This window comes from Dendrobium catenatum, unplaced genomic scaffold (genome assembly GCF_001605985.2).
Source record: "Dendrobium catenatum unplaced genomic scaffold, ASM160598v2 original_scaffold_260866, whole genome shotgun sequence".
Lineage (NCBI taxonomy): Eukaryota > Viridiplantae > Streptophyta > Magnoliopsida > Asparagales > Orchidaceae > Dendrobium > Dendrobium catenatum.
Window position 1 is genome coordinate 38806 of NW_021579265.1, and position 12693 is coordinate 51498.

Consider the following 12693-nt stretch of genomic DNA (forward strand, 5'->3'; position numbering starts at 1 on the left):
TATGCTAACCCAAATCAATGAGTTTTACACTAATTAGATTTACTTTAGGATGAATACAATATATAAATAATGAATTAAAATTTATATTACACCCATCCTAAAATAAACCAACCCGATGATTGGAGAGCTCATCCTGCTTAAAGTTGAGAAAATGTCAGTGCCGCTAACATCTCTTTGGGTGTGGGCTACAAAATTGAAGGCAGCTTAATTAAACCATTATCAGAAGATATCAGCGAACAGGGGATGAAAAGAAGATAACAAAGAAGTACACGACGAATCCTGTAAGAAGTATTCCCCCATAAATGAAAACTTGCGAAGAACGTGCAGGAAATTTGTACTCGATCTGACAGCACCTCATTTTATCCTTTTCAGCAACTAAAACGCGCTTTACATAACTGTATATATATCATCAATAAAAAAGCCAAATAAATTAATAAGTAAACAAATAAATAGCGCAGGAAGAGCAGCAGATTTAAGTTACACAGGCAGAGAAGTCCATAAGTTAATGATCGAAAGCAGTAAAACACAAAAAAAACCAGAGAAATTAAGGAAAATATAACATAAAAACTCTAGAAGTTCATTAAGAAAGAAGAGACGGAAAATTATATGATGCCCATGAGTCCAAATATCAATTGAGAGTGAGAGAGGAGCCAAAGCTTATTTTCTTCATTGATGTTTTTGATAGAAAACACATGATTGCATTTCAAGTAAATTCTATCAAGATAGCAAAAACACCGAGAAATCTCCCCGATTCCAATGAAAAACCAATAAAAACAGTAATTTTATTGCAAGAAAACAAACTAGTGAAACTACGGAAGAAAATAACAAGATACAATTGATCCTCTATTCGAAAGGAGGATCGATCTCTCACAAATCGCTGGACGCCGCTAGAGCTCAAAGAAAACCTATGAGATCTCAAATTTCAGCCAAATTCAAGATGCTCTAACCCTAGCAAAACAAACTATTTAATGCATAAAAGTCAAAAGGAAATCCCTAAACAGTCCCTACATTCAAATTTCCCTCTTAACTCCATCAAAAATCCTTTATAAACAACTCACACACGCCCAGGCATGCATTCGGCGCATATAGGAGGCGGAAATGTCCGTCTCTGTTCATGTAAGCCGGTCCCGTTGGACCGGCTGGACCAGTCTAACAATTTTCTTTCTGTAGTGCTTTGACATTAATAAAATTTGTCGAATAAAAAGACTCCTAATAAGCATCAATAATCTATAAATTAAGAGGACTCACAATAACCTATTAGGTTACAAGTTATATTCATTCCTTAATATTTACATTCACGAAGTAATGGATAAGGAAACTTACTGATCAGTATATATGGTACTCTGGAATATGTCGGTACTGTTTTGGTATGCATCTTCAAACCGGTGATCATATAGAAGTGCAGATAAATCCACCAATTGTTCCTCAATTTTCTGTTGAAAGAAGTGTTTTTTAAAATGTACAAATAAGATGCAGACACTCAGATAGTCGCAGAGTAGACATTAGTTTACTTACATCCAAATATTGTTCTAAGCGCTCTACAAGCTCATGTGGAAACGGTTCTGGTAAATTTGTAACCTTTTTGTAAAACTTTTCCAACCACAGATCAGTTGCAGACCTATTTCGCTTTCCTTTCACAGGCTCACCAAGTGGAGTCTTGAGGTGCTCGGATGCAAAAGACTGAACAGCCTACACAAGCATAGGAATTCATTAATTTCATTTCAACCTTGACATGGGCGATAGAAAAAGAAAAAAAAGTGACTAGTTTGGAGACGATATGATACTTCTGAAGTATCCCTTATTTTGCGAAGAGCAGCATCAACATTTGCATATATGGAGCTTCTCTGCAATAGCAGAAGATCGAAAAAAGGTCATCCATTTGGTTATACTTGATAGGTTATCTTAGAACCACATATAACAAATATATCTTTGTATATATTCTTCTATACAAAGAATAGTTACAGCCTTACCAAGGCAACATCCTGTAGCATTTGACTAATTTTAGATGTATTGGAGAATGGTCCGTATGGATGACAACCAGAAGCCCAAAGCCAGTTAACAATGGGTCTTTCATGTATATGTGATGCTCTCTCATAAGGCGCACTTAAACCTCCAACTGCTGATGCTAATCCTGCAAGGATGTGACGCTGTGCCATGGAGGGAAAGGCATACTGCTTTGTTGTTTCAGAAACATAGCTGTGAATATATGAATAAGTTGACCTCATAAAGGTAAAAACACTATAACAGAGACCCAACTTCAAAGAAAAACTCTCAAACAAATGGAATAAAGGAATACTCTGCATGTGCATTCATCTTCCAGATTTTCTAAAGAGAGAAATTAATAATAACTTTAAGCAAAAAGCAATAAACAGCTTTTAAGAGAATAATGCTTTGTTTGGGATGGCTTTCTTATTGCTTTTTAAAACAGCATTTTAATACAAAATTTTTAATTTGTGTACTAAAATGCTGTACTAAAATGCTGCTTTAAAAAGCACTAGGAAAACCATCCCAAACGAAGCCTAAGGCTTAGTTTGGGACGGCTTTTTTATTGCTTTCTAAAACGGAGTTTTAGTACAAAAATAAAAAAATTTGTACTAAAACTCCGTTTTATGAAGCAGTAAAAAAGTCGTCCCAAACGAAGCCTAAATGTCCGACACCATCTGACAACTTGGATGTCCTGCAATCACAAAGGTATTGAGAAATAAGTAACACAGTTTCATCTAACCTTAACTCAGGATTTCCCAACTCCAGTTGCTAAACCAAATTCCAGTACAGAAAGTTAAATTAACCATTCTTTAGTGATGGGAGAGCATGAAAAATAGAAGAGTAATGAAATGAGGCAAGTCCCTTCTCTATCTATCCTGGTTTTGCAATTATTGTGCATATTAATCTCTTACAAAATAAGATGCTTAGAATTTTTTTTATTGCGTACCGGCATCTTATTCCAGAAAAAGGAAGCCAACGCGTATTGCTATAACACTATGTTTTTCAATCTCAAAAATCCTTAGTGAATGTGCTTTTCCATGCTTGCAGTAACTCCAGAAAAATTCTCAAAGGACGTATTTAAGTTTGCAAGAGGAAAGAAGATAAGCAAGAAAAGATGAGCACGGCCAGCTAAATATTTCGCTAATTACTCCTGTTGGCTGCGTTTAAGCTCGTCAGATGAAATTCTATGAGGACTCATTGAGATTTGTCATTTGGTTTGAAAATAATTTCAGGCATGGTAAACAGAATTCAGCTAGGGTGTGGATACATTTCAATTTAGTTCATTCTACACGCACTTTTTCATAATAATCTAGCAATATAAGTTAATACCAAGATAACCACTAGTAGTAGTTCTCGAAACTGCTGACAATATTTAAACCGTTAACAATTGCAGTATTTTGTTGAAGTTGCAAGTAGTAGAGTACGTCTGGATTCCGGAATCTTTAGGTATAAAAACTACAAGTAGTTTATGATAGTGACACAACCATACTAATCAGATAAAGTCAAATTCTAGAATAAGGACGCAATCGTCAACTAAGCACATGTTGAAAAAAAGTTTCTATGTTTTTTTTTCAGAGGTTTTATAGAAGGGCAGCTTTGTGGCCATAAATTTTATTAAGCAGGTTCTTTAAAAAAAAAAAAAACCTTATAAGAGATATATTTAGGGCACCTTAAAGGTATCTTCTCATTATCATGCTGAAGGACAATAACTACATCCTTGCTTGTCCACACAAGGCTTTCATCTTCCATCAAAAGGTTTGCGTCAACACCAGCCATAGATAGCACAAACCTATCAAGAGTAGCAAAAAACTGGTAAATTTATCTACAAGATTTTCAACAAAGCTTTAATGAACAGTCATGTAAAATCATGCAGAATATCAGGAGATGACCTCAATGCACCAATGAAAACCAAGAATATATTGTTCGCAATTAATACTTCACAAATGAATTACCTTCAACATTATTCCAGCAATCTAATCACAAAATCCAAACTGAGATGATTGTATATAAAATTTAAAATATAAATGGTAAGTAACTCACAGTTTTAATATTTCAAGCAGATCCATAAAAAAGAAAAAAGAAAAAGACAGTACAATTCAAACTTTTTACAGGAAACAACTTTAGAAGGTACACCACCATGGCCTTTCTACATTTGTGAAATCCAGTGAAAAAATCCATAGAGTATCAAGGGAATGCAGCACCAAATAGATAAATAGACAAAATTGTGCATATGTACAACTACAACATGCAGCTAGAGGAAAAAGTAGTCCATGCATCCACAAAGGACAAATGTTTTCATAATTGGAGCCATGCCCATCACCACTAAAATTGATAAATTTCAATTAAATGAACTCTTGGATAAGTGATGATACCACATTTGGAATAGCCCAAAGACTTTTTTTTAATTTGACATCATCATCAGTCATATCTCAACTATGTCGGCTTTATGAATCATCATACTCTAGTATTTCTTCTTTTGTATTACATAATATTTATAAACCTGTTATGTGCAAATCATTTTGCACAACTTATATACATGTTACCTTTGAGCTACCAATAACATTCAGAAGATCACATAACATTCAAAGGTAAGATAAGTAAAATGGACATAAAATTTTCTCTCTCTCAAATTTCACATATCATGAAAATGATTAAAAATACTTTTATAAACTTCTATATTATTCTGGTTTTTGTTGCAAACAGAGGGAAGAATAAAGTTGAGCTTGAGTGAGAATCATGTTTTGGATTTGATACTTCAAGTTTTGATATTTAGTTTTGATGTAAGTTGTGAATCATGATAAGGTAATGTGTTAGACCGGTCCAGAGAGGATTGGGAGAGTGCGATCCTCCTCTCGAATAGAGGATCCTTGTATCTTTGCTATTTTCCTTGCATCTACTAGTAAAACACAAGCTTTTTCTCCACTATTTCTCTCAGATTTGCTATTTTTTTTCCACTGTTTTGTGCCAATTCCTGCTGTGGACAGCAGGTTCTCACTGTTTCTTGCGTCGAAAGTGGTTAGGAAATACTTGAAATCAAGTATTTCCTATCAAATTGGTATCAGAGCAAGTCTTGGGACCAATCGTGGGCTGTTTTTGACAAATTTCAGCGGCTGAAATTTGTGCCGGCGAAGAGGAAATTGCTGAAATTTTTTTCAGACCTAGAGATCGTCATCAAATTTTCAAGCCGTAAGAGATGGCGGCTAAGAAGGTGGACGCTTTGGAGGAGCGAATTGAAGGGGAAATAAATCAAATCAAGGAGACCGTGAAGGAACGAATGTCTTCCATGGAGGGGCAAGTGTCCGATCTACGAGAAATGATGAAGAAGATGTTGGAGTTTCAAACCCAATCGGCGGCATCTGATGCAAAAGGGCCAGCAGAGAAGAACACCAACTCTTAAATCCATCGGGAGGAAGAGGAGGTGGAAATCGTGGAAGGAAGTAGGGGAAGGCCTCATTTGGAGCCCTTCCAGAGGGAGGAGAGAGGAGGAAGATATGGGAAAGGCAAGACTATGGAGGTGTGGAGCCAAGAGGTGCTGGTTGGGAGCACCGGGGGGGGGGGGGTTATTATGGACTTCAGGGGGCTTTTTTTGACGATCGGAGAGGGGATCTTGAAGGGGGATTGGGGCATGGTAGAGCCAGGGAAGAACGGGAGACATGGGGGGGCCAAGGCACATGGGAGAGGGGAAATTATGGAGGATTAAGGGGAAATGGAGGGGATCAGAAGGTTAGGAAAAGAAATTGAAATGCCCATTTTTTGAAGGGAAGGATCGCTATGGGTGGATCTACAAGTGGAGTACTTTGGCTGTTAGACGGGGATTGACGGAAGAGGAAAGTTATCGGCAGAGGTTTGTTTGTCTGGAAGGGAAGGCACTCTCTTGGTACGCTGAGTGGAGTGATCAGAGGAGGCCTATTCGGAGCTGGGGAGAATTCAAGGACAGTTTGTTAGAGCGTTTCCAAACCGATCGGGGAGGAACTTCTACGAGGCAGTTCTTTTGCCCTAGAAAGAGGGGTCTGTGGCAGACTATCGGAGAAGAGGTTTGAGGCATTTGGCCACGCGGGTGGAGCGCTTGTCCGAGACGTGCTGGAGGGAAATTTATGAAGGGGTTAAGACTGAGGTGTGAGCAGCGGTGAAGGTCCTAATGCCCAGGACTAAGGGGGCCATGAAGCTTGTCACAGTTGGTCGAAAATCAAAAGAACATGGAGAAGGGAGCGAGGAGTAGTAGTAGCTCAGGAGGCACTTACAGGTGGACGACTACCCACCTAGCCACCAGGGAGCTTCTCAGGAGGGATGAAAGAAAATTCCAAAGGAAAAAACACAGTAAGGAGAAAATGGGGGGACAATTCAGAGGCTCACTGACAAGGATAATGCTAAGAGAAAGAGAACGAAAGGGCTGTGTTTCCGATGTGATGAAAAATACATTGTCAGGGCACAAGTGCAAGGATGCGAATATTTCAAAGTTCTCCTCATTTGCGAAGACGAGGAAGACGAAGAGGGTGGGGGAGCGATTCAGAGGTGGAGGAGGAAAAGATGCAATCTGAATGTGGCAGAAGTCTTCTCAACTCTGTAATGTGGGATTCACTCGAGTCACACTAATGAAGGTGAAGGGAGATTAGCTGACCATGGAGTCGTGGTGTTGATTGATAGTGGGGCAACCAACAATTTCATTTCACCCAGATTGTGGAGCTGTTGGATATGAAGTTAGTGGAAACTGGGGCTATGGGGTGATGATGGGCACTTGGAAGGTAGAACTGAGAGAGGAATCTGCAAAGAAGAAGTGGTGCGTGAAAATCCAAGGCATACAAGTGAAGGAAGACTTCCTTCCCTGGAACTGGGGAGTATGGATGTCATCCTAAGGATGAAGTGGTTGCAGACTTTGGGGGAAACCAAAATCAATTGGGGCACACTGCGGATGGAGTTGGTGAAGGTGGAAGGAAATGGTGATTCAAGGGGATGCAGGACTGACCAAGGCAGGGGTTTCTCTTAAATCCCTAATCAAAACAATTCAGGAAAAGGGAAAGGCTACTTGGTGGAATTACACCGACTAGAGGGAGTGAGTGTGGAGGATGGGGAGACATACCCCTCTCTGTGCAGCTTGATCGAGGAGTTCGAGGAGGTTTTTCAACCCCCCTAGGGTTGCCACCACCCAGGGAGCAGAAGCACGCCATCACATTAAGAGAGGGAGTGTCGTCGGTCAGCGTGCGACCTTACCGTTGCCCTTAGTTCAAAGGATGAAATAGAAAAGTTGATCAGAGAAATGCTGGAAGCAGGGATCATCAGGCCTAGCACCAGCCCGTTCTCTAGTCCTATTCTATTGGTAAAAAGAAGGATGACAGTTGGCGGTTTTGTGTAGACTACCGCGCACTCAACAAGGAAACGGTACCTGATAAGTTTCCCATACCAGTGATTGACGAATTTGTTGATGATTGAGTGGAACGGTGATTTTCAGCAATATCGACCTGAACTTATACCATCAGATTCGAATGAAGAAAAGAAGATGTGCCCAAGACCGCTTTTAGAACTCATGAGGGCCATTATGAGTTCCTGGTGATGCCCTTTGGCCACACAATGCTCCAGTCACTTTCCAGGCACTCATGAATACGATTTTCAAACAGTATCTGAGGCGATTTGTTTTTTGGTTATTCTTCGATGACATCTGAGTGTATAGCAAAACAGAGGAAGAGCACTGGGGGCACTTGAAGAAGGTGTAGAGGTTCTCCAGGAGCACCAGCTGAGGGCTAACTTGAAGAAGTGTTGCTTCGCACAAGCCAGTGTGGAGTACTTGGGGTCATGTGATTTATCTAAGGAAGGGGTAGCAGCAGATCAGTCAAGATTGAGGCCATTGCTTAAGTGGCCACTGCCCAAAAATCTAAAGGGAGCTGAGGGGAATTTCCTAGGGCTTTACAGAGTACTACAGAAGATTTGTGAAGGGATACACCACTATAGCTTGGCCACTCACTGAGCAGTTGAAGAAAGATGGATTTTATGGGGGGAGGCAGCAACGACAGCATTTGAGCAGTTGAAGAAAGCTATGACCACAGTTCCAGTCTTAGCTTTACCGAATTTTACTAGAGCCTTTATAGTGGAGACAATGATGCATCAGGATACGGGCTGGGAGCAGTGTTGATGCAGAGTCACAAGCCCATTGCATATGTCAGCCAGGTGTTGACTGCCAGAGCCCAGCTAAAAACTGTCTATGAGAGGGAGTTGATAGCAATTGTTTTGGTCATCCAGAAGTGGCGTCCTACTTACTTGGAAGACATTTCATGTCCAGACCGACCAACAGAGCCTGAAATATTTGCTGGAGCAGCGCATGGTAACAGAGGAGCATCAGAGGTGGTTATCCAAACTGCTCGAGTATGATTTTGAGATTCAATACAGGCCATGGGTAGAAATAAGGCAGCAGATGCTTGTCCAGGTGCATGGGTTAGCTGCAGACAGTGGCTGTGTCAATCCCAATGATGCTAAATTGGGAAGCCATAAAGGAGGAGAGTGCTAAAGACGAGGAATTAAGCAAGATTCAGAGCTGACTTAGTGAAGGAGAGGAGGCCATCCAGGGTACTCGTTGGAGGAGAGATTGTTGTATCAGGGGAGGATTGTGTTGCCCAAAACGTCAGTACACATCCACAATTGCCTCCGGGAGTTCCATGGAACTGCAGTGGGAGGTCATTCATGAGTGCTAAAGACTTATAGGAGGCTAGCGGCAGAGTTGTAATGGAAAGGTATGCATAGAGATGTGGAAGAGATGGTATCCAGGTGCGAGATTTGCCAAAGAAATAAGTATCTCGTGATGTCACCAGGGGGTTACTGCAGCCATTGGCATTACTAGGACGAGTCTGGGAGGAGATATCTATGGACTTCATTGATGGGCTACCCGATCTGAAGGATTCACTATGATTTGGTGTAGTGGATAGACTGAGCAAATATGCTCACTTTATTCCTCTACGCCATCCATACACCGCGGTGACAGTAGCGTCAGTTTCATCAGGGAGAATAATCAGACTACACGGGGTGCCAGAGGCGATAGTATCAGACAGAGATAAAGTGTTCCTCAGCCATTTCTGGAAAGAATTGTTCAGACTGTAGGGGACGGTGCTAAAGAGAAGTACGGCTTACCACCGACAGACGGATGGCCAAACAGAAGTAGTCAATAGGAGCTTGGAAACTTATCTGAGATGCTTCGCATCAGAAACACCCAAGCTATGGGCTAAATGGCTTCATGGGCCAAGTACTGGTACAAACACTCTTTTATTCACCTCTCAGATGACCCCATTTAAGGTGTTTGTACAGAAGGGATCCGCCCCATTGGTGCATTTTGGGAGTAGCAGCCACCCGTGTCTTCAGTAGAGGAGTACTTGGAGGAGAGGGATAAGAACTGAAGAGTTAAAAAGACATCTGTTGAGGGCTCAACAGATTATGAAGAAACAAGCTGATGGGCATCGGAAGGAATAAGGATATTCAGTTTGAGGTGGGCGAGAAGGTACTTTTGAAACTCCGCCCATATCGACAGAAAACGATCGCCAAACCGGAGGAATGAGAAGCTTGCTCCAAGGTATTTCGGTCCTTATGAAGTACTGGAGAAAATTGAGCCGTGGCATATCGTCTGAAGTTACTACCGACAGCGACAATCCATCCAGTTTTCCATGTATCCCAGCTAAGGAGAGCCATTGGAAATTATACTACTAGTTCTGAGTTACCAGGGACATTAACAGATGAAATGGAAATGATATTGGAACCTTTGGAGCTCATGGAGGTTCGTCAAAAAGCAGATGGAGCCACAGAAGTCCTGATCAAATGGAAGAACCTCCCTGACTACGAAGCCACGTGGGAGCCATACGAGCGGATGAAGCAACAGTTTCCTGACTTCCACCTTGAGGACAAGATGGTTCTTTGGGAGGGCGGTAATGTTAGACCGGTCCAGAGAAGACCGGTCCACGCCGGCAATCCATTGGGCCGGCTCTGTTCGTTTACGGGAGAAGAAGACGGACGGAAACAACAGGGAGCTGGAAACCGCAAGGAGGCAATCGGGTGGGGTCCTTTGCTTTTCAAATTGAATCTTGGAGTCAAAAGGAGTGGAAGCAAGGGCAATTAGGTCCTTTTATGTTATTTTTGAATTGTATGCTTTAAGTAGGGAGAAAAGGATAGATTAGTTATGTTGAGAATTTGTGAGTAGTTCTTGTTTTATTTGGTGGCTAGGCTCTGATCGAATTCTAGAGATTGGGAGGAGTGCGATGTGATTCCTCCTTCGATTAGAATTCTTTATTTTGCTTTGTCTAGTTATATAGTACCTTGACTTCTACATATAGAGTGACTTAATCTCTTTTCCTGTCTGTGCTCAAGTTCTTTCCATGATCTGTTGCTATTTATTCTCCCATATTTTGTGCCAATTCTGCTGTGGACAGCTGTTCTCATTGTTTCTTCGTCGAAAGTGGTTAGAAATACTTGAAATCAAGTATTTCCTATCATAATGTATATAATGGAAACTTGATATTGTCTACATGAACTTTGATGTTTACTAGAAGACTTTGTAGTTGATTGAATGAAATATTTGGGATGATCTAATCATACTGGAGATGATGAATATATGATAATATGGTTGTTGGATATATATTGGGGTGTGTTTGGTTGAGTTTAGTGGAGCTCACGTGTTCAGTACTTCACAATGAATGTTCCAGTAGATATAACGAACTTACTAATAGAATATTCGCTCTTCATGTCGCTTATATACTCACAGATGGGTATTGCAGGTCGTAAGCTTACTTTATAATTTCCACTAATTTTATATATCCATATAATTATGTCTTTCCTATCATTTTTGTTGCTGTCCAACCCACCTAACTTATTTTCTCATTACCTTATCTTAAATAGAAGCTACCTAAGATCCTCTACTTCCTATGCCACATATTCCATCTTAATATTCTCATATCTTCAGCATTCAAATTGGGCCACAATGGATTTACATATTAGATATAGTTAAATAGGTCTACTATAATCTGATCAAATTGCGAGATAAACAAAGATTGAGTATAGTTTTCCATTTTGAATATCTTGCAAACTAAGCAATTTGATTAGCATTTATGCATATAAATGTGCATGTTAGCAGTTAACAGATAACAGATCAATGCGTAATTGATGAATACATCTGTGTTGCATGCACCCATATAAAGATGCATGCACCTGTATATGTTGGTAATACGCATTAAGTATAGAGAAATAAGAAATCTAATTTTCAAATGTCCATGTTGTAAACGGAAATATAATGTGCATTCTTCTTAGCTATAGGCTGCCTTCGCATGCTTGCAGAGCAGTATAAACCTGCCAAATAATCTTGAGAAGAGGTGACAATAAGAAATGCAAAAAGGACAACAAGAACATACTTTGCTGCTCGAAAGGAGTCACTTTCGTTGGCTTCGGAAAGAGATTTATTTTTTATGTACAACTCTCAGTCAGAGATAATAAGATAGGCTTAGATGCTTACACTGGGACTACTCTGGTCCCATAAGTCTTGTACACATTCCCTTGTTTCTTTTTATAATCTGCTACGCTGAGGATAGTATGACTCCCACAGCGGCTTGTGCTTAATAATGGCATCTTGTATGCTATCAGATTCATCCATCCAATGCTGTAAATTAAGTAATAATATGTTATTCTGAAATAATGCATAAGTACATGCATAAAGAGAACCGGTGTGCTGGTAAATCCTAAATATAGATGTAATGAAACAAAATGAGAAAGGATAAAAATACCCTTGATTTTCATAAAAGACCAAAATGATCCCCAACTATATTAAACAATCATTTTGGTCCATCAATTCTTTAAAGAGGAACCAAAAGTTCCCACCATGGGACTTTTTTGGTTCCTTTTTTAAGAACTTGAGGGACCTAAATGGTGATTTAATATAATTGGGGATCATTTTAATCTTTTATAAAGAGTTTAAGGGACTATTTTGATCCTTGTCCAAAACAAATCATATGACTGGACTAAGTGTATCATCCTCTAACGATCACAAACCTGACGATGGAAAAATTTGCTCGAGAGTGAAGGATCAGCAACCTCTAGTAAACCAGCAGGCAAGCATATCAGAAGAACGCTCCATCTCCTGCAACAACCATATCCAAAGAGATTTTAATAGGACAGTCTGTAGCACTAAAAAAATGCATGTTGTGGCATGTCCGCAACTCCATCAACCTTAACATATTTTAACATTTGGATGTTAATGGAATGGAAAAAGATCAAGATTATTAGCAGACAAAATAGTTACAAGAGACTTCATTCATGAATCTTCTAGTGAAAATACATGCAAAAAGTAGTGTTCAGCCAAATCTCACACATTTTAAGATGTAGATATGTGTCATCAAAGTTCTATGAGTAAACTACTACATATTTAAGATCTACACACAAACAAGTGGAAGTTAGAAAGTTATCCATATATTGTAAGAAGTTTAATATAATGGCTTAATAAAGAGTAAGAATGTAATAATAATGGTTAAAAATATTAACGAAATTATTAAACATTTTCAAAAAGAGTACGATAAATGTAAGTTTGGATCCTCACTACAAAAAAAAATCCCCATTTTAATGACACTTGTAATTTTAGATGAGTCAGTGAATTCACAAATTATACTTCTATAATATGTGCGCATATATGAATTATTAAACTACACAAATTTTAACAAATATAATATATTTTCTATTATATAGGTTTTGTTT

At 39.5% G+C, this 12693-nt stretch overlaps 1 protein-coding gene across 2 annotated transcripts in view; it reads right to left on the reverse strand.

The window, feature by feature from the left end:
* Positions 1-12693, reverse strand: part of LOC110102055 — a 33211-nt gene continuing 20518 nt past the window's right edge. The window contains exons 11-17 of one of the 2 annotated variants that reach the window (XM_020830223.2): positions 3656-3775; positions 1971-2196; positions 1785-1844; positions 1516-1689; positions 1324-1433; positions 270-395; positions 1-185 (exon numbers count right to left, since the gene is read on the reverse strand). In XM_020830223.2, the coding sequence (XP_020685882.1) occupies positions 164-185; positions 270-395; positions 1324-1433; positions 1516-1689; positions 1785-1844; positions 1971-2196; positions 3656-3775 (838 nt within the window). In that variant the 3' untranslated portion in view covers positions 1-163. Of the gene's footprint in view, positions 396-1323; positions 1434-1515; positions 1690-1784; positions 1845-1970; positions 2197-3655; positions 3776-12693 lie in introns of both variants that reach the window. The other variant, XM_020830221.2, reaches the window with a different exon arrangement.